A 23417-nucleotide genomic window follows, 5' to 3' on the forward strand; every position below is an offset into this window, starting at 1 on the left:
TTTCCTCACAGAAATGTGAGGAGAATGCGCAACTCTAGTCCGTGTGAAGCGCATTGTTTATAACAAAACATAGCAGGATCTATGCAGGTCGCAGCACCCGATATTTTACTGGGTTCCTAGGTTGCAGAAATGCCCAGGGTTTGTAGGACTCCCAGAGACTAAATAGTTTTGAATGTTTTTCATGGAACATGAGGGAAAAAAATAAATAAATTGGGATTTACCTTCTCTCTACCAACCCATACGTCAAAACTATCCCCAAAATAATCAAAATTTCCTTTCACTTGCCATGGGCATGATCTAGGCAGAAAGACTGTTGGGGGTGTAGGATAAGCCAGATGTTTGGGTTGGCCACCCCACTCCATGTTTTATTTCAAACAAAATAAATATATATATCCTTGATGTCAGGCTCGCCCCTTCCGGGAAGTCAGTAAGACTGCTGGGCTTGTTCTGGTGTGGAGGCCAGGCTTGATGCTTAGGTGGAATAACCCCTTTCTTTATGTGGCCATTTTATGGTTTTTGCTTGGTGTATAGTAGGCTTTCTACCCCCCTCTGAGCCTTCCCCAAGGCATGGCTGAAAGACTGTGGACCTGCATAGGGTGGTGGCAGCATGGCCCTATGCCTGGGTAAGGCGATCCCATTGTTTTTCCCAGGTGCCTAGTGGGCTCCGATTTATGGTTTCATGGCTTTGATAGTGACCTCTTAAGATTAAATAAATAAATCTGTCGTCCAATGGGGTCTAGAGCAACATCGTTATCGAAAGATCACGCCTGCCAATCATCTGGTCCTGGCTTTGTTGCTCTCAGCGCAGGGTTGTTCAACAATTTCTTAAAATCACTAGATGCACTCACATGTCTTCAGTGTCATCCGACAAGTTGAGATGGTGGCGCAGCAGATTTGTTTAGTCTGTAGTTGGAGGTATACTGTCGTCTGTACTTCAACGTGTTGGCATTGAGCTTTATATACCGCAAGTCCCCTTTCTTACACCTTCAAGGTAAGATGAGGCAGATATTCCTGAACAGACCGGAAGGTGCGCAGTCTTTCACGTCTTTGCCAGTTGTGGAAGAGTCTTGGACACTGTGTGTCCTGAAAGTATCTTGCTGCTCTGCGTCGATCAAGAAAGTTGAGTTAGAGGTCTGGCAGCTTTCATCACGCCTCATCTGAAAGGGAGTTTGGCTGCAGGTTGTCGGATTAGATCTCCGTCACATTAACTCCCACAGACGTACCCATGTATTAAACAGAATCACACTAAGCCCCCTACTGCGTCCTTAACTCACCCAGTTGTAACCCTGTCCACTTACACGTCGATGTTTCTTCTCTCACTGCTTCTGCCTCCTTAATTCCGATGGTCGGCAGTAGTTATCAAGAGGATTTGAAGTACTGTCAAGAGCCACCCAGGTGGTTGGGTGCATTGGAGGACTAAACGCGTTTCTGTATCAGATCGTATCTTGATAGATTTCTCTAACTCAAGAATGCTGATGCTTGTCTGGCTTCAGACTGAAATGTTTGAATATCGTTTGGGCCACCAACAGAACGCTGGCAGCCCTTGCACACTCGCCACCTGCATTAGCATTTCTTTGGAAGTAGGCATTAGGAATTTCTTGAGCAAGTGTAGTGACCACTTTAGAGAAAAGTTGTTGTGAAGAACAAGTGCCTGACTAGCTAACGAAAGATCAGCAGCACTAAAACGTTTAAGCATCCCTGTGCCGACCTTGCAGGCCTGATCTCCGCCCCTCCCCGTCCTCCTTTTGTTCCTGCTCCGCCACTCTCTTAATATACACTAACTACGAACACATGTTGGAAAGCGTTCCCTATGCTTCATGAATTGGATATTTAAGTGCATTTTATTTTAGTTTACAAACTTCTGAGTTGGAGCTCTCTGAGCTGTGAGTCCGAGGAGATGGATGTTGGCAACATTCCGTCGTTTTGGAGGATGTAAAATCTTCCATACCGAATCCCCCGAACTCCCGTGGCATCTCTGTATTTGGCAGCTCATGAAAATGGGCGGCAGGCAGAGATTTCGACGTTTGGTATCCTCCCCCCTTTAATGGAAAAACTACTCATGGCTGCAGCGGAGTGATCTCATCGGGCTTTTTTGTTCTTCTCGTTACCCATCTGCTTTCATTCTTATTATCTTGTTTTATTTTCTGCCTTCTCATTGTCTGTTTTCATCGGCATAACTTGTTTCCCTTGCTTCTTTCCTTTTTATTACCTTTTCCGATGACTTAAGTCGCAGCCTGGCATGAATGATTCATTGCAATCAAGGGCCACTATTCTTGAGTGTGTAACACCTCTTGGGTTTCGTTTTTGTATTAGACCCTAACCTGGCATAAGCTGTAGGACAATTTCTTACTGTGTGCCAAAAGACATCCTATTTTCAAACGAGTTTCACCTCCATATTGAAAGCTCTGCAGTTTGGGCTTGCTAATTAAACCCGTACCGTCCTCCATCTTTGCACTGAAGGAGCTGCAGATCTGCTCCCCAAACTTGGGCTTCCGTCTCCGTCTGTGACGCGCCTCTTCCATGAGGAATGCAGCTGATACTTCTTCTCCATGGACAAGGTCTTACTGTGTGTCCACCGGACCTGGGCTTCTCCTACTTTATAAGACCTCCACTCTGGCGACCAGAAGCACTCTGAGTGCCCAGCGAGACGCCAGTTCTCTGCTACCCTTCACGTCCCATGTTGACACTGGTACCTCCACATGTCTGCCAACTTGCTTCAGATCTCTGACACTGACATCCTTACACCCAGCGTGTGATAGCAGTCTGAGCTACTGTGGATTCTCGGGATTGGATTTCGGCGCTTATTCAACCCCTCACTGACTGGAGTTTAGGCTTCTAGTAAACGCTGCGGTTTCCTACATGGGCACGTCACACTGTTCACTACTAGTTATATTTCCGGGTATTTACAGTTACTTTCGGCCATCTAGCAGGGAACTCTTGCGTATTTAGCATGGACAGTAGTAATATTGGAGAACTCCAGTTACTCATAAGATTTTTTTTTTTAACTTTCACCTTTGTGGTCATCGACACAGTGTATTCCCTCCTAGTCCATTATCCTTGGTTTCTTCTGTTACTGCTTCAGTGCTTGTTTGAAGAGAGAACAATGAGCAAATGCACAGTACTTGCTTAGTTTGCTTGGCATGGAGGAAGGGTGAGAGGAGATTTATTTTAAATGTACTATATGTGTAATTGACAGCCCACAGGCAACCCCTGTCATGGCTTTGTGGCCAACACATATTCATGTTAAAGAGGCTCTATTGTGGGATATAGCTACCTTTTCTTCCTGGCTTGCCAACGAGTTTCGCTTAGGCTAAGGTGGATAAGGGAAATAATCATTACTAATGTCTAAAGCAATTGCTGTGGGACTCATTTGCCTCTGTCAAACTTAGTGTTTGTTAAATAAATTGTATTTTCACTCGCATGACTGACACAACATATAGTGGAACTCTCTCCTCTATTATTGTCTTTTTAGAGCATTACTTTCATGGGTGCCACCAGGAGGAACTGTATTTTAACTTTGACACTCATTGGAAGTTTCTTTTGGTGAAATTTTTCCTTGCAAAGGATAACTAACTCCATTCAGATAACTAATCTCTTGAGCAGGGACATCAGATTACTTTATGGGAGAGGCTGGTAATGGTCTAAATCATGACTCAACTTTGTCAACTGTGAGAAGCACACAGAAAGTTCACACTGCTGCTAGACTTCTCCCACATTTAAGGCCAGAAGCACACAATTATTCCCTTGTCTTGAGGGCCATACACGGGTTACGAATTGCTAGAAGATCCATCTTAAAGCTGCTTTGTACCACACAAAAAATAAATAAATGGCAAAGCACCACTCTTCATCACGAAGAAAATAAATGCTTACAGCGAAGGAACCTAAGAATGGCTCTCCAACTCAGCATTCCTACATACAAGACAAAAAACCATGAGTGGAACGCCTTTCTATTTTCAAGCAGTCAAACTATGGAATTCACTATACACACACACATAATATCCACTGACAACCATCTTAGCTTCAGAAGATTAGTAAAGAGCTGGCTCTTCCCACATCACAACATCATAGTGTACCACAACAGAATACTCAGACATGACATACTATGCTTTTCATGATCTGGAGATGAGGTTGTTTTTACATGTTCGTTGTACATGCTTCATGTTTATAAGCAGATTAATTTGTATAAAGTGAAAAATGTATATTACACCACAAAATACATGCGTATAAATAGCTGCTTTAATGTATACATCGGTGTATCAAAAGAGAGAGATTTAGGCCTGCTACTAAAACTTTATATATATATAAATTACATTTATTTGGGGAAAAATCTACATTCTTCAACACAAGATAAATGTGCACATCAGACCATGTAAATATTGCTGCTTCTATGTACATATGGGTTTTACTCAAGCCACTAAAACTTTATCAGTTGTTGTGTATATATGTAGAAGTTCATTTCAGGCTTGTTTAAAAGCTCCCTTCGACATTTATCCCATCCCTCCTCTCTGACTCATACAAAACCTTTCCAACCAGTATGAACTCCCAAACATGCTCAAACTCCACCCCCCTTTGTCTGTCACCCAACTAACAGTCACACACATCCACTACTTAAAAAACAACCTACTTTTTCCCTTTACAAATCCATTCCCATCAAATGTATCTCTACTCTGAACTCTACTAAACACACAAGAAATCAAGAGCACAACCCTAAACTAATGCAGAATGGAAAACACTTATTACTAATCTACTAACTATTAAACTTCTAATCTTGGGATCCAGAGTACCATGCTACTTGCCGCATAGTACCTCAACACCTCGTCATGGGTAGTAAGCTCTACATAAATACATTTTACAATTAAAATTGTGGTCCTAAACATTGGCCTTCCAGTTATTATTATTATTATTTTTTTTTTTACTAGACCACTCTTTCTGCTATTCCCCATATTGTAGGAGGGAGTGTGAGACAGGATTAAATGAAGGTGTAGATATTTAAATTTACTAGACCTAATTGTAGCTAGATGTTTATAAATAATCACCAAACACTTATGCTTTGACTTAGGTGCAGCACGGTCCTCTGGCCATTTACTGAGACCTCTGAATGTACTAGGCCTGGCAGAATGTCCATTTTATGTACTATCCAGCCAAACCCAAAATATTTTAATGTATTTCGTTCTCCTCTATTCTTAGGAGAATGAGGCTTCTATGTTAAGTACTGTTGGTTCATATTTTTCTCTGTTCACAAAAAATTGTTTTCCTTTTGGAGAAATGTATTGGGAATTCAAAAGCATCTCTGCTGTGCATAGAGATGTGTTTTAAACATACCGTTCATTATGTGCAGAGTTGTGGCATGCATGCTCAGGAGCGCAGTCTCTCGCGGACCACTTCATAAGTTACTTCACTGAGTGGAAACCCTCAATGCACTGGATAGGTATGTAGGAGAGCAAGAGGAAATTGGGGGAGGGGGGAGCAGAGAAAACGCAGCAGGCAGCGATGATAAAGAAACAATGGACTGAAAAAATATCTGTCAAGTTTGTTGTGTGGCTCGCCCAAAGAGGAGTTGATGTGAATAAGTGGATCAAAAACTCGTTACTCAGCGCTATGAAGTAATAGTGGGAAACAGAAGTTGTTTCTTATAGCTACATCACCAGGAGAAGCACTTTTTTTTTACCTTGTGTTCCTGGTCTGGGTCTGTGCAGCAGTGCGAGAGATGGCCGAATGGTGGCTGGCTTTCTCATCTGTTTTTCAGTCTCCTCAAACCAGAGGTAGGCAAAACCCGGGCAGCACACCTTCGCCAGCTGCCACATCCACTGTCAGTGTGGGCCTCTGCCAACTTGCAATGACCAGCAGCTCTCAAAGAACCGCTGTTAGCCTGGCTCTGTTTCTCTGCCTATGGGAGCGAAGAGCTCCGATTTTCATTGGGAGCGGAGGAGAAGAGGAAGGCACAGAAGGTAGTTAAGGTGGTTGGCAGGAGGCCAGGCACTTTTTTTTATGTTTGAACTGAGTGAGAGTGTTCGAGAGCTTGATGTAGGTATGTAAAAGAACACCAGATTGTTTTCATTTTTCAGTGGGGAGGTGGGTGTAAATGTTGAGGGTTGTGGAGTTGGGTGATAGGAAACCAGTCATTTAAAAAAAAATATTAGGAGGAAAGGCCGTTCTCTGTGTGGTTCAAATCTGATTCTGCTTCCTCTTCCTACGCAATGAAACTGGGACACGTTTGGGGAGTCCATACATAGAACATAAAATTGTAGAATGGTTAAAAGTGAACAATGGAGATGTTTTTACCTCTGAGTTCCGCATGACATTGATAACTAGAGCTTTGCTTATGGCTGTTTGATATTCATAACTCCTTTGTGGGGCTGGAGACAAAACGTCATTCCATATTACTCATCTTTAATTCTGTACGTTATATATGGGTCCCATACTGTTACATACATGATAGAATAGTGTGAGTGAGGGGGCATTTAGGATGTGTATAACGTGATGGAATGTGATGGTGGAGGTGAGAACAGTTGGAGGGGAGTACGGTTGAATGATGCAACGGGAGGAGACTGAGTTGGATGGAGTCGGGGCTGTATCGTTATTACTTGCCAAATAAAGATTTACGAGTATTATCTCAGTGTTAACGCAACAAACTTGGTGACGAGTTGTGCTGGAAGCAGCTCTGACGTTGGAACCCAGCAGCTCGTACGAGTCACCTCGGAGCTCTTATTATACATCAGACTGTAAGAACTTTACAAACATTTCAACTTGCGTGAGTACTTTGCCCCACCATGCCTTTACAACGTAATATCACAGATAAAAGGGTTAGGCACAAGAATGTTTCTTTGAAAAAAATTACTTTGAAATGGCTGTTGAACTCCTCTCGCGCATAGGCTCCGTCTTTGTATTATTCATATGCGTCTTCATCTACATCATGCGCGTCAATGACACGGGACGTCTTCACAATGTGTAGCCATTTAAAAAAAAAAAAAAACACTAGTGTGCTACCTGGTTATGCTTGGAAATAAAAGCGAAGAGTATTATGATGTGAGGCGTGTTCACTTCGTATCTTCTCCCTTTGTATTGAAGGAAACTAAAATGCTTTACTCGTGTGTCAATCCTTTATATTTAATACGGAGAAAAGCTATGTAACTATGTGACTGGAATGTGACCATAAAAAAAGGACTCCTTTTTTTTTTTTTCTTTTTCTTTTTTCTTTACTTTCAAGGGGAAAAAGTTACTTTTCCAAGTCAATTTTGAATTTAATCATCAGCTATATTACAATAAAATATGGTTTGTGGTTCAATATATACGGCAGTCATGGCTTCCAACTGTTCATTAAATTTACCACCTCCACAACCTTTCCAATCTACGGCAGTGGACAACGCTATAAAATGGCAAGAGTGGAAAGAATATTTTTTTAATTATATTGCAACATGTGATGAAGAAGATGATTTCACTCCTGCAAAGAAGAACATGCTTTTACATTATCTGGGTCCTCAAGGCTTAAAAATCTATAATTGTATAGAAAAGAGGCCAAGCCCGATAGGTCAAGCAGATGTTTTTACAAATTCAATTGAAGACCTGGATAGATACTATGCACCAACAGTATGCGTTGGGATTGATAGATATAAATTCTATCATAGGAAACAATTAAAGGAAGAATCAATTGAAGATTACGTATCTGCCTTAAAGAATTTAGCATTGACATGATTAAATGATTAGGGACAAAATTGTAATGCATGCTGCAAATCCTTCGATACAAGACTGTCTCTGGGCTAAAGGAGAGGTATTGTGGTTAGAAGGTGTTGAATTAGTAAAACAAAAAAAAGCAGAACTTACGGACAGATGTGCAAAAGCAGTGCTGCTTGAAAACAGGAATGAGAGCGAGTTTAAGGAACGAATTAACAATATTAAAGTGGTATAAAAAATATGAAAACTTTACCAGACAATACTACGATATAAGACGAGTCTGGCAGAGTACAATTTTAAAAAAATGTTGAGATCAATAAATCTTCAGTGGAATGTTATAGATGTGGTTTTACCGGTCATTATGCAAATGACAAGAAGCGTCCAGCACGAAACCAGAAGTGCACTGGATGTGGGATTGTAGGTCATTCGCTAAAGTATGCAAAAAGAGGAAAGAGAAATCTATAAAATTATTGGAGAACAACTCAAACTGAATCAGTCATCAATTTTGGATAATGACGACTTGGATATGTGTGTGTGTTCAATATAAGAGATCAATCTGATGTGAACCATTTGCATATACCAACGAAAAAACCCAAGTGTGACCTGTCCATTGGCGTTGTGGTTACTACTATAGCAGAGTCCGGTTCCCCATATATTGTCAGCCAAGCAGTGTGGTTGGATAAACCTAAACCTAAGCTGGGAAACAAGTTGGAGCCTCCAGATATTTCTCCAGAGAGCTTTACGGGAAAACCTATAGACATTTTAGGGTATAGAAAAGTGTGTTGTGTGCTTAAAACAAAAGAAGCAGAGTGTAAATTATGTTGCAAAGTCGGGACCATCAGTTCTAGGGTAATGGTACCAAGGTAAAATAGGAATTATTCTGAATCCTAATAGTTCTGAACCCATTTCTGTGGTGCAGGAAGACATTTTCGATGAAGAAAATATCAAACTAAGGTATCCTATGGTGTTTGCAGGTAGAATTGGCAGGTTAACAGGTTTCCAACACAGAATTGTATTGAAAGATGATGCTATACTGGTCACACACAAAGCTAGGAATATTCCTATGAGAATTAGAACCGAAGTAAGCAAGGAATTGAGAAATTACTGCAGGCAGGCATCATTGAACAGATTGATTTATCTGATTCGGTTGCTCCTTTGGTGGTAGTGAAGAAAGCCAATGGCATATTGAGGCTATGTGTTGATGTGAGAGATTTAAATAAAAACATCCAGGTGGACCAATTTCCATTACCAAAGATTAATGAGATGGTTGTGCTTACAAAAGGCATGAACTGGTTCACCACAATCAACCTAACCTCCGCATACCATCAAGTGTCTTTTTTTCATCCTGATAGTTGCAGGATTACTGCATTTATTACCCCATTTGGCTTCTACCAATTTGCAAGAGTACCATTTGGTTTGGCGTCAGCAGCGGCCATGTTTCAAAGATTGATGTTCACATTATTTAAGGATATACAAAATGTCATGTTTTTTCAACACGATATACTTGTCATGGGGAAATCAAGAAAGGAACGTGATGCTAAATCGAAAGAAGTTTTGGATGTGCTCAATGTTAAAGGTCTCACTGCAGAATATTCAAAATGCTAAATGGTGAAAAACAGGTCACACATTTGGGTCATGAGATAAGTGTGAAAGGAATTGAACTTAAAACCGAATTGGTGGAGGCTGTAATAGGAGCACCAGTTCCCACCAGTAAGGATGAAGTAAGGGCATTTTTAGGTTTGCTAGAATTTCATACTAAGTATGTACAACATTTTGCCAGTAAAACGTACCCCATCAGGCAATTAGTAAAGAACAAAATGATATTTGAGTGAACGGAAGAGTGCCAAGAATCATTCACTATGATCAAAGATGATGTTATAAGTGCACCAGGCCTTCAAGGATTTGATCCTGATTTGCAGTATGTTGTAACGACTGATGCAAGCCGAGCAGTGCTCACGCAGGTCGATTCATTTGGAAAGGAGTATGTGATTGCATTTGCTTCACGTTCACTAATTGGAACTGAGGAAAGATTCTGTTATTGAACAGGAAACTTTGGCATGCGTGTAGGGTTTGGAGCATTTCAGAGGGTTCATTTGGGATGTGAAAGTAATTCTGCCTAGTGATCATGAACCTATCACAACAAGTGGATTGTTTAAAGCTTCTCCACGCACAGTTATCTATAAAACTCTTAGATATAAGCATGAAATACAATATGTCCCCGAGGTTAAAAATATTATTGCCGATTTTTTGAGTAGGTTACCACTACAGACACCGAGCTCTACCTTGGTTGAAACGGAAGGTGATTGTGTGGCAGAAATTATTGAAGTAATTGAGGGAATTTTAAATGAAGAATGGTCTATGGCTACAAAGGAAGATCACATTTTATCGAAGGTACATATCTTGATTATGGAATGAACTAGGAGGGAATTCACACATATTTTAAAAGTTAAAACAAGAATTGTCCTTAGAGAATAATATGGTACTACGCAAGGGCAGACTCGTTCCACCAGAAAGTCCATGGACAAATTGTTAGATATTTGCCATGAAGGGCATTTGGGGATTTCCAAAATGAAAAATAGAGTAAAAGAATTATATTGATGGCCCAGGATTGATGTGGCCATTGAGAGGAAAGTGAGAAATTGTATTTTATGCAATGAATCAGAAAATAATTTGTTAACATTTAAACCACCTCTGTGCCCGTTAGCTTGTCCGTGGGACAGAGTAGGATTAGATATTACGGGACCAATTTATGAGAGTGGAGATGCTAAGTATATTTTGGTATTAATGGCTCCTTTTTCAAAATGGCCAGAAATGAAGATAACAGCAAGAATTGCCTCCTCAACTATTGTGAAATTTTTGGATAAGATATTAGTGAGAGAAGGGTTGCCTAAGGTTATTCTGACTGATAATGGACCTCTATTTATGTCTGGATATTTTAAAATGTTAATGGAAAGGAATGGGATAAGACAACACCCCTTCAGTTTTTCACCCCGCTGGAAATGGGATGGTAGAACACTTTAATAGAGTCTTAAAGAATGCTATTCAGTTAGCCAGCAGTGCAGGTTTACATTGGGGAAAAAAAGAGGTATGGAAGACTGTATGCTCATACAGAATTACAACTACTGATATTACAAGACATAGTCCTTTTGAAATAATGAGGGTTAGAATTCCGTTAGGTAAGGATAGTGTTGGTTGGATGGTTAGGTCTAGAAGAAGTGATTGGTCCCCAGATGTGGTCAAGAAAAATATAAGCATCAAACAGAAGCATACTAAGGAAATGTATGATGCAAAACACAAATGCAAAGTAGTATAAGTATGTGCAGGAGATTTTGTTAGAGTGAAGGTTCCTGGTTTTAAAGGTAAAGGAGAAGGAACATTCTATCCACCACTAATGGTTAAAGACATTTAGTGCAACTCTGTGTTACTTAGTGATGGAAGAGTATGGCATGTAAGTAGAGTTGCACCATATACAGGTGAGAAAATAGATAGGGCGCAGGATAATACTTGGTTGAGGGATGAAATGATTAATAGTAGGACACAAGAAATACAAAGGTTGGATAAGAAAAGAGATATGCAAGAGAACATGACTCCGCAAGGGAACAGGAGTCAGAAGACCATACGGCAAAGACCAGGAATTAGTGTTGCTGTTCAATCATCCAGCAATAAGGATGGAGGTTTGAGAGCTCACACTGATGTCAGTAAATATGGTCGGAGAAGATTCAGATCTAAAAGGCAAAAAGATTATGAATGTATTGTATGCGTGGTAATCTGTATGTAGTTTTATGTAATTCTAATTTTCATGGTTTTAGTCTGTATAGTGTTATGCTAGTAATCATAGTTCCATCGGTAAATGCCTACTAATCAACATAGTTTTACAGTAAACAATCTATTTGTGTTCCTATGAAGAGGGGGGATGTGTTACATGGTAGAATCGTGTGAGCGAGAGGGCGTTTAGAATGTGTATAACGTGATGGAATGTGACTGTGGAGGTGAGAACATTTGGAGGGGAGTACGGTTGAAGGAGGCAACGGGAGGAGACGGAGTTGGATGGAGTCAGGCTCTATCGTTATTACTTTCCAAATAAATGACTTGAAAGAAGATTTATGAGTATTATCTCAGCGTTAATGCAACAAATACCGTCCACTATCTGGTTGAGGCTTTTCAGTATCAGGTTATTTGTTGCAACATTATCACTGCTGTGAAAAACCAAGCTTGCTTTCCATTGCTGTGACGTAACCATGCTCAATTGCAGTGAAATTAAATGTGGTAGATAAGAATGTATGTGATGTGACAAGTGCAGCACCTGCTTTTTGTTGTCGTTTAACTTGTGCATTAATCTTTGTTTTCTCCACTTTTCACAGCTTTGACGAACTTGTGAAAAAGTTCAAAGTTGAGTACCATGCTGGGGGCTCCACACAGAACTCTGTCAAAGTGGCACAGGTTTGTAGCAAAATTTTGTGATAGTGCATTTTTAGGGTAGTTGCTGCTCTGCACTGCATGTGAACTGCACATTCCCTATACACTAATGATACTATGAGCGTGTGTGGGTGCAAACACCGAAGATGTAGATCAGTCTTCCATACTGCTAGCACCCTTTTGCTTACTGGAAATTCATCACAGAAAAGATTGTCAAATGTGTAGCTGCAACGGCCTTAGGGGAAGATCAGGGGTTCGGATTGGCCTGCTGATCTACAGCAGATGCGCCAGGTTCTTTCTTGGCCCATCTACCCACAACTCCACATGTCGTCTATCCATCAGGCTACGTTATTCTATTTGTGTCTGTGCGTACACTAGCAGACCATGTTTCAAAGGGCTTCAAAAGGGAATGTAGTCCAAGGACTAGGTGATGGTTACTTGCCTTCTGTTATAAACTCCAGTTTGAGTGGTTTAGTAATCCTCTGGAACGGAAACAGTTCAGTCTTTTCCCGATAAATTAAGAAGTTTAAAGTTTTTTTCGGGTGGGTTTGTGCAATTGGAACCTGTTATGTAGGCATGGGGCTCTTGTTGCATGTAGTGCTCAGCAGATGTAGTGTAGCGTTTGAGAGTGTACGAAGAGGGAGTCGTGGTATTTTATAATTTGGTACTTGCTTTGAGTCTTCTTCTGGTGACCACATATTTATAATGTCTCCAAAGCCTGTCCAGGTGATTTCCTGAAGCGAGCCTCTGGGACTTTGGAGCACAATAATTTATTGGTTTAGGTTTTTGATGTTACTTGGTGCTCTAGGGAGCTAATGATTTTGCTCATTTTACTCTTCCTATTGACCATGGCTTAATGATGGGCTATTCTGGAACTTATGAACTGCAGGCAACACATGTTAGCAGTAGGCACTCAGCTCTTAACCATCATGCCAGCTTTGTGTTTAAAGATATTGACTAACATTTTTTTTGTTTGGAGGTGTGGTTTAAATTGTGTTCAGTCAACCTGGTTTGGCAGAACTACCCTCCGATGATAATGCAGTGTCTTTGATTTTTGAGTTGTTGCAGCCCTTTTGTGAATAAATCTTTCAGCATCTCTGCTTCCTCTGTCCTTCCTCTGCTGACTGCTCAAATAAATGAAGTGACCCATTTATTGCTGTGACCTTCATTGTGTTGTAGCAAACACAATGTGTTTTTATATTGTGTTGTAGTTGTAGCTTGTATTGTTTATTTTTGTATGTCTGTTATATTTGTCACTACTTTTGTATATATCAATATGAGTGTAACTCTTGAAAATTCCTGTTCGATGGCATGTGTAGATGCAGATTCACATGCTGTGCACATCCCGCCATCTAGTGTTGGGCTCTGAGTGTTACAAGTTGTTTTTCTTCGAAGAAGTCTTTTCGAGTCACGAGATCGAGGGACTCCTCCCCTTTCAGCTCCATTGCGCATGGGCGTCGACTCCATCTTAGATTGTTTTCTTTCCGCCATCGGGTTAGGACGTGTTCCTCTTCGCTCCGTGTTTCGGTTCGGAAAGTTAGTTAAATCTCGGAAAATTTGACAGTATTGTTTGCGTTCGGTATCGGGTTAGTTAAAACAGATCGACACTGAATTTTTAAGAGCTCCTGTGACCCTTCTGGGTTTCGATTCCCCAGCGGGCCTGGTCTGCCCGACCTTGTGCGTCTTCAAGGCTAATGGAACGGACCCCATTCCGCTTTTGCCCCGAATGCCACAACAAGTATCCTTACACAGATCAGCATCTGGTCTGTAATTTGTGTTTGTCTCCCGAACACAAAGAGGATACCTGCGAGGCCTGTCGAGCGTTTCGGTCGATGAAAACGGTAAGAGACCGGAGAGCAAGAAGACTTCAGATGGCGTCGGCGCCGGCAGGACACCAACAATTGGAGGAAGAGGAAACCTTCATCGCGGATTCGGACTCGGGCGAAACCCAACAGATGCCGAAAACCGTGAGTAGAACACCCCTGGCCAAAACTCACGGAAAATACATAAAAGCCCAGGGGACGCCACCAGGCCATGGCTTAACCCGAAAATTAGGTGACTGGCCAACGGCACCTAAAAAGGGCACGCACGTGTCGAAGTCATCCGCCTCCGGTCGAGATACCGGCACAGAAAAGGCTCGACCCCGAGACACCGGGTTAGAGCAATCTCGGCATCGAGAAACCGGCACCGAAATAGATAGGCACTGCGAAATCGGAACACCAGAAGCCAATCCAGTGTCTTCAGAGCCGAAAAAGACGGTTGAAAAAGTTTCGATACTGAAACATCCGGCTTCGGAGCCAAAACCAAGTTCATACACTGAGGAGCAGGGACTGTCCTCACAATTGCAAGGACACAAATTTGGCCAGGAGCTAGAGGCTGGGGAGCCAGATTACACGCAAAGAAGGCTCCACATTCAAAGAGACAGGGAGAATAAGAACTCTCCCTCCAATCCGAATGAAAAGGAAACTTGATTCCAAGAGAAAGACAAACAGCCACAAGCAAAGGTGGCAAGACAAGTAACTCCGCCACCGTCACCACATCGCTCACCACAACAATCACCAATGGCCACTCCACCAGTTATGCAATCCCCAACGCATACAGGAATGAGCCAAGATGACCCTGACGCATGGGATCTTTATGATGCGCCTATATCAGATAACAGTCCCGACTGCTACCCAGCGAGGCCATCACCACCTGAGGACAATACTGCTTATACACACAGGTGGTGTCCAGAGCAGCCGCATTTCACAATTTCACCCTGCATGCAGAACCAATTGAAGATGACTTTTTGTTTAATACTCTGTCGTCCACACATAGTCAGTACCAGAGTCTCCCTATGTTACCGGGAATGTTGAAACGCTCCAAACAAGTGTTTCAAGAGCCTGTGAAAGGCAGGGCCATCACTCCGAGGGTGGAAAAAAAGTACAAACCACCACCAACAGACCCTGTGTACATCACGCAGCAATTAACACCGGACTCAGTGGTAGTAGGTGCAGCTCGCAAAAGAGCAAACTCACACACATCGGGAGATGCACCACCACCGACAAGGAAAGTCGCAAGTTCAACGCAGCGGGGAAAAGGGTTGCGGCACAGGCAGCCAACCAATGGCGCATTGCCAATTCACAGGCCTTGCTATCGAGATACGATAGAGCTCCTTGGGACGAAATGCAACACTTCATCGAGCATTTACCCAAAGAATTCCAAAAGCGTGCGCAACAAGTGGTGGAAGAGGGTCAGAGTATCTCTAATAATCAGATATGGTCGGCAATGGATGCAGCAGACACAGCTGCAAGAACTGTAAATACAGCAGTCACCATACGGAGACACGCATGGCTACGCACCTCAGGATTCAAGCCAGAAATTCAACAAGCGGTGCTGAATATGCATTTCAACGGACAGCAGTTGTTTGGGCCAGAAGTGGACACTGCTATTGAGAAACTTAAAAAGGACACACATACGGCCAAGGCCATGGGCGCACTCTACTCCCCACAGAGCAGAGGCACATTTCGCAAAACACAGTTCAGAGGGGGGTTTCGGGGACAGAGCACAGACCCCTCAACCTCACAAACAAGGCCCACATACCAGAGCCAGTATCGGAGGGGAAGTTTTCGGGGACAATACAGAGGGGGACAGTTCCCTAAAACTAGAGGGAAGTTCCAAAGTCCCAAAACACCGCAAAATAAACAGTGACTCCAGTGTCACAAATCCCCAACACAACACCAGTGGTGGGGGGGGGAGACTAACAAATATTTACCAAAACTGGGAGGAAATAACAGACATGTGGGTCCTAGCCATTATCCAACAGGGTTATTGCATGGAATTCTACAATTCCCTCCAAATGTCCCACCGAAAACACATGTCCAAACAACACATGGATCTATTACAACTGGATGTCCAAGCGTTGTTGCAAAAAGACGCAATAGAACTAGTAACAATTCATCAGAAAGGAACGGGTGTTTACTCCCTGTATTTTCTCATACCCCAAAAAAACAAAACTCTAAGACCTATCCTAGATCTCAGAACATTAATAATTTACATCAAATCAGATCACTTTCATATGGTGACACTGCAAGACGTGATCCCATTGCTCAAACAACAAGACTACATGACAACACTAGACCTCAAGGATGCGTATTTCCATTTACCCATACATCCTTCACACAGAAAGTACTTAAGGTTTGTAATCCAAGGAGTACATTACCAATTTAAAGTGTTGCCATTCGGAATAACAGCGTCAAGAGTTTTTACAAAATGCCTTACCGTAGTGGCAGCCCATATCAGAAGACAGCAAATACATGTGTTCTCGTATCTAGACGATTGGTTAATCAAAACCAATACGCAAGAACAGTGTTCACAACACACAAAGTATGTTATAGAAACCCTTCACAAGCTAGGGTTCTTACTCAACTACAACAAATCACACCTACAGCCGTGTCAAATACAACAGTACTTAGGAGCAACAATCAACACAAAAAAGGGATTGCCACTCCAAGTCCACAAAGGGTACAAGCATTCCAAAACGTAATACAGACCATGCACCCAAACCGAAGGTTCCAGGTAAAATTTGTAATGAAACTACTAGGCATGATGTCCTCATGCATAGCCAGTGTCCCAAACGCAAGATTACACATGCGGCCCTTACAACAGAGCCTAGCATCACAATGGTCACAAGCACAGGGTCAACTTCAAGATCTAGTGTTGATAGACCGCCAAACGTACACCTCGCTTCAATGGTGGAATACAATAAATTTAAACAAAGGGTGGCCTTTCCAAGACCCAGTGCCTCAATACGTAATCACAACGGATGCTTCCGTGGTAGGGTGGGAAGCACACCTCAACCAACACAGCATCCAAGGACAATGGGACACTCAGCAGAGACAGCTTCATATAAATCACTTAGAACTAATAGCAGTATTTCTAGCGTTGAAAGCATTTCAACCTCTTATAACCCACAAACATATTCTTGTCAAAACAGACAACATGACAACAATGTATTATCTTAACAAACAGGGAGGGACACACTCGACACAATTGTGTCTCTTAGCTCAAAAGATATGGCATTGGGCAATTCACAACCACATTCGCCTAATAGCGCAGTTCATACCAGGAATTCAAAATCAGTTAGCCGACAATCTCTCTCGGGATCACCAACAGATCCACGAATGGGAAATTCATCCCCAAATACTAAAAACTTACTTCCAAAGATGGGGAACACCGCAAATAGACCTATTTGCAACAAAAGAAAACGCAAAATGCCAAAACTTCGCATCCAGGTACCCACAGGCTCACTCTCAAGGCAATGCGTTATGGATGAGTTGGTCAGGGATATTTGCATACGCTTTTCCCCCTCTCCCACTCCTTCCATATCTAGTAAACAAATTGAGTCAAAACAAACTCAAACTCATACTGATAGCACCAACTTGGGCACGACAACCTTGGTACACAACACTACTAGACCTGTCAGTAGTGCCTCATATCAAACTACCAAACAGACCAGATCTGTTAACTCAACACAAACAGCAGATCAGACACCTGAATCCAGCATCGCTCAATCTAGCAATTTGGCTCCTGAAATCTTAGAATTCGGACACCTAAACCTTACACAAGAATGCATGGAGGTCATAAAACAAGCTAGGAAACCAACCACAAGACATTGCTACGCAAATAAGTGGAAAAGATTTGTTTATTACTGCCATAATAATCAAATTCAACCATTACACGCATCTGCTAAAAACATCGTAAGCTACCGACTACACTTACAAAAGTCTAAGTTAGCTTTCTCATCCATTAAAATACATCTGACTGCAATTTCGGCTTATCTGCAAATTACGCACTCAACTTCATTATTCAGAGTCCCAGTCATAAAAGCATTTATGGAGGGTCTAAAAAGGATTATCCCACCAAGAACACCACCAGTTCCTTTGTGGAACCTCAACATCGTATTAACACGACTCATGGGTCCACCATTTGAACCCATGCACTCATGTGAAATACAGTACTTAACATGGAAAGTAGCCTTTCTAATAGCCATCACATCTCTCAGAAGAGTAAGTGAAATACAGGCATTTACCATACAAGAACCCTTTATACAAATACACAAACATAAAGTTGTTCTACGCACAAATCCAAAATTCTTACCTAAAGTCATTTCGCCGTTCCCCTTAAATCGAACAGTGGAACTCCCAGTGTTCTTTCCAGAACCAGATTCTGTAGCCGAAAGAGCATTACATACATTAGACAGCAAAAGGGCACTAATGTACTACATTGATAGAACCAAACAACTTCGCAAAACAAAACAATTGTTTGTTGCTTTCCAAAAACCTCATACAGGGAATCCAATATCCAAACAAGGCATTGCCAGATGGATAGTCAAATGTATTCAAACCTGTTATATAAAAGCAAAAAGAGAACTGCCTATAACACCAAAGGCACGCTCCACTAGAAAGAAAGGTGCCACCATGGCTTTTCTAGGAAACATACCAATGACTGAAATCTGTAAGGCAGCCACATGGTCTGCGCCTCATACATTTACCAAGCATTACTGCGTGGATGTGTTAACAACACAACAAGCCACAGTAGGACAAGCAGTATTAAGAACATTATTTCAAACAACTTCAACCCCTACAGGCTAAACCACTGCTTTTGGGGAGATAACTGCTTACTAGTCTATGCACAGCATGTGTATCTGCAGCTACACATGCCATCGAACGGAAAATGCCACTAACCCAGTGTACATCTGTTCGTGGCATGAGACGCTGCAGATTCACCTCCCCGGGAGCCTGTAGCCGTTAGAAGTTGACAACAAATTAAACTTGTACATTTGTAAATATATCACTTTAAGTCACATTATGTACATACATACTTATTCCATTGCATGGGCACTATTACTATATACACAACTCCTACCTCACCCTCTGCGGGGAAAACAATCTAAGATGGAGTCGACGCTCATGCGCAATGGAGCCAAAAGGGGAGGAGTCCCTCGATCTCGTGACTCGAAAAGACTTCTTCGAAGAAAAACAACTTGTAACACTCTGAGCCCAACACTAGATGGCGGGATGTGCACAGCATGTGAATCTGTAGCGTCTCATGCCACGAACAGATGTACACTGGGGAAGTGACATTTTCCATATATAGCCTTTAAAAAGTACCAGGCCTGCAAGCCGCATAGGGGCTGAAACAGGTGTTGGCTCGCATAATAAAACGAAAATACATTAAATTGCCCCTAATAAATTCATTAAATGAAATTACCAGAGACTAACCTGAACTAAAATTTGCTTCAACTGCATACTTAGATACACACTACCTGATTGTCTTTTGTGATAAAAAGGGATTCTGCCCGCTCTAGGGTCCAGACACTTGACAACTCTGAAGTTAAGCCATTATAGGGTGCATGACCCCCAGTCTTCACCCCTTATGGATCTATCCAGAGCACTAGCAATCCTTGCAGGCAGTGAAGTATCTTGAAGTCCTCCATTTTTCCAGCTGGAAAAAAACACATATTGATGCTTACATGACATGTCTCCTGACCAAGTAAAACGTCCACATTGTTGTTTGGTCGAGCTCCTCTGAGTTTAGTATGTTCTGTTTTTAGATTTGCATGTGATGCTTGTTTAAGGGTGTTCTGAGTCTGCCCAACTGGCAATCAGTAGAGACAGCTGCATGTGACCAAATTTTGTACTGAATCCCAGTCTTCGTTAAACACGACTTAAGGAATATCATTTTTAACTAACGTCATTAACTTTGTTAATGTCACACAACTGTAGGGCACCCTGTAGGGTACACAGTGCTTAATTTGTGCTTGTTGTTTCCGGTGCTGAGCACCGGCACTTATTTTTGAGTGCCGGGGCTTATTCTTCTGCCTCAAACATTTGCTGCGAGCAAAAGACACATATGAGAAAGACTGAGGAAGGGAAAAATGAAAAAACGTCACACAGGGATAAAGTACAAAGCTGCTAGTGAGCTGCAGGGGCAGGGAGTCGCTTTATATGGATTGAAGAGGCCCGAGATGGCTTCAGGATTACACCGCCTCAGTGTTCCCTGTTGCCACATTTAATTGCAGCAGCCGCATGTTTAAGAGGAGGGCTTTGGGCACCGGCACTTGTTTATTTACAAATTAAGCACTGAGGGTACATCCCAGTAAAAAAGCACTCCTAAAATATTTAGGCTTATTTCCTTACTTACCATGAACCTCTTCTTTGTACCAGTAACTCAAACAGTGTAGAAATATTATTCACCACACCAAGAATCTACTTCTACCACGGTTCTCCCAGAATCTGAATCTGCCAGTACATCAATAACATGGTCTTCAAAACCTGCAGCCTTTGAAGAAGCGCCTCCAGAAAACGGTGTCAAGAAGAGCAGTACTTGAAGCAGGAAGGTGTGTATGCAGATTCAAACATTAAGAGCAGCCAACTGCACAATACTGTTTGAACCTGTGCAGGCCGGAGATCAAATAGCGAAGACTGTGAGTCTTGCCAAAGGAAAAAGAAGCAGACTTAATAGATCACCCACACAAGGCAAATTTGCACCAAGGAAGCGTATCCACGGAAGAGACTGCTAAAGCCTCAACACTGCATAGTCTACATCTTAGATGCATTTCTTCAGCGTCCCTTTTGTTTGTTTAAAAAAAAAAAATGTTTAGTAAACCGGCCTGCAAGGGCATTGAATAAAAAAGACTTCACAAGTCTGTGAAGACCCTATAACAAAGAACCACAGTTTGTAAAACCATGCAGTCCAAGACATCAGTAGAAACTAATACCCACAAATAATTGTATACGGCAATAGATTATACAGCACCAAAGAGGAATTCATAAAGTGCAGTGCTATAGAGGAAGGAGTGAGACCGAATTCTTGGTTTGAGCAACCTGCAACTGACAAACCTTATTACGCAACACCATTGGTGGCAGATTGAGACACTTTTCAGGGAATAGGAGACGAGTACTGGATACATCAGAAAAGACTACTGTATTCATTTTGAAAAAAAGTATCCAAGATACTAACCACTGACGTGGTGCCATATCCATTTTAGCCTCAAACTTTGCTAAGTATGAATGAATTGGTAGATGATCCCTTAACATACAGACCTGCTGCCTCTGGAACCTACCTTCCCATCTGAGATGTGGCTATCTGAGGTTCTGAGGGGCATGGAAACTTGGCTGCTTTAGGCGATTCCTTTGAAATCCCTATCTCCGTGCTTAGCCGCCTGAACCAGCTGTGAAGCATTATTAGAGCTGTGCAAAAAAGTCAAATATTTTGTTTAATTGTAGGCGTCTGGAGAAAAGTGTGCGAAGATACTGAAAAGACATTGTGGGCTCCAGGCGATGCTCGCATTTCTTTTCTCAGTTTTACTCAAGACAAAGAGGGCCATTTCTCTTTGAATAATTCTTTTGCGCTACTTTTACGTATCAGACCACTAGAGCAGCGGTTGTCAGTTTTGTTTTCTGTAGACCCCCAATGAAAAACTACTGGGAGCCAGAGACCCCCGCCTGAGCAATTTCTGCAGTGTGAACCTCAATACAGAAATGCATCAAAATACAAAATTACGGCATTTTTTATTACTTGCAAGATAATAAAACTAATTTTAATTGTATGTCAGAGCTTTTCAATATTTGGTTTTATTTCTAAAAGTCAAAGCATTACGCTAGATTTTAGCTTGTAGCTTTGCCTTTTTAGGGTTGAGCACGCAAGCGCTTTGGCTTGTTGTAATCTTTCTGTGGGCTTTTAACCACTCCACTCTTGCTAGTCATTCTTTGGTGTGCTTGTCTTAAATGTTTAAGTTTTCTTGGTGCATTTTTTTTTTAAATGGCCATCCTTTGTGTGCTGAGTTCCCTCCCTTGCGATCTCACTAAGTGAACATTTTTGTTGGCCTCGTCCTACTTCACGATTCCTCCTGTTAGAGCTTGGGGTGGCCCCTCAAGTTTTCACTTCATCCCAGCCGCAATCCTTTCTAGACATTAACGCAGGGAGCCAATAACTGTCACGCTCATGGTGGCTGTGACGCTTTGAATTGACGTGCTTTTGACGATTGTTTTACTTTGCGCTTTCATTTTATGTGGCAAGAAAAGTCCAATTAGGAATTTACAACGGTAATAACTCTAGCTCCAGCAAACACAAGACCCATTGCATTGCAAATGCTCGTTGCATTTAGTGCATGCTCTCTTTTTGTTGGAGCATACTGGTAAGTTACTTAAGGCCATTAAACATCTATTCAAGCTTCTGTTTGATATACTCACATTGCTCCTATGAATCAAGCTAAGGATGCTTATTTAACTTTGGCCTTCAGTTTCAAATATTGTCAATTTTATAGTGTTCAGCATTTTTTAATTTACGTTCAGGGAGAGAACCCTGACCTTTCGGCCGGAGCTCGCTCCCCTGCGCCGACCGCTCCACCTTGCTGCGACACCTCTCCCTCATCCCCCCCGCCCACGCGTCCGATCGTGAGTTCGGAGCCCCAGTCCTCTTCCCTGGTGCCCAGCAGCGCTGGTAAGTTCCATCCCAGTGCTCTGTCCCTCTGTTTCTGAACACTGTACTTTCCGCTTTTTACTCTCTGTGCCTCTGTTTCTGAACACTGTACTTTCCGCTTTTTACTCTGTGCCTCTGCGCCTTCCCTCTGTTTCTGAACTTTATATTTTCCCTTTTTGCTCCACCATTCTTAGCGTCCCTGTTGTTCTGACTGCGCCCTCCCACTGTTTATAACTCCATCCTCCCTGTAGCCTCTTACTTTCTGCCACTTTTCTGCATTATTTTTCCTTGTACTTCCAGCCTCTCCCACTGTTTTCCTCCTCGCCGGGCCATCTAGACCCTTGTGCGATCCCCCTGCTCTGTTTACTCCCCGCCCCCTCCCGCCCCCATTTGCTCTCCCGTTCCCTCCCGCCTCCCAGCTGCCCCTCCCTCCTACCTCCCCCTCTTAATGGTGGTCGATGCGCGGCCGCGCCGGAAGCGTGCCATATACTACCACCCCCACTCTCTCCTCTCCCTCAACCCCGGAGTCCGCCCCAACTGCTGTCAAACAACCCCCACTCACACACAAGGCCCCTTCTCCTGCCACACCTGCCTTTTCTCCTGCTCCACACCCGACGCACCGCACCACAACACCAAGCACTTCACCCCCCACACAACAATCCCCACACCTACCAACACGCCCCACGCCACAGCCACCCCCTCTCTCAACAACACCACAAACATCCACACAAACACTATCACACACCACAACAACCACACCACCTGCAACCACCTCTACTGCCTACTACTGAACACCCGGTCCCTACACAAACATGCCATAGAACTTTGGGACCTCATCACTTCACACTCACCGACATCGTCTTCCT

The 23417-nt window shown here is 42.5% G+C and overlaps 1 protein-coding gene across 5 annotated transcripts in view; it reads left to right on the forward strand.

The window, feature by feature from the left end:
* The window catches only part of ADK (adenosine kinase), a 462265-nt gene that overhangs the window by 246782 nt on the left and 192066 nt on the right, over positions 1 to 23417 (forward strand). For all 5 annotated transcript variants that reach the window (XM_069240844.1, XM_069240846.1, XM_069240847.1 and 2 more), the window contains exon 4: positions 12033 to 12111. In XM_069240844.1, the coding sequence (XP_069096945.1) occupies positions 12033 to 12111 (79 nt within the window). The remainder of the gene's footprint in view (positions 1 to 12032; positions 12112 to 23417) is intronic.

Source organism: Pleurodeles waltl, chromosome 6 (assembly GCF_031143425.1).
Source record: "Pleurodeles waltl isolate 20211129_DDA chromosome 6, aPleWal1.hap1.20221129, whole genome shotgun sequence".
NCBI classification, from domain to species: domain Eukaryota; kingdom Metazoa; phylum Chordata; class Amphibia; order Caudata; family Salamandridae; genus Pleurodeles; species Pleurodeles waltl.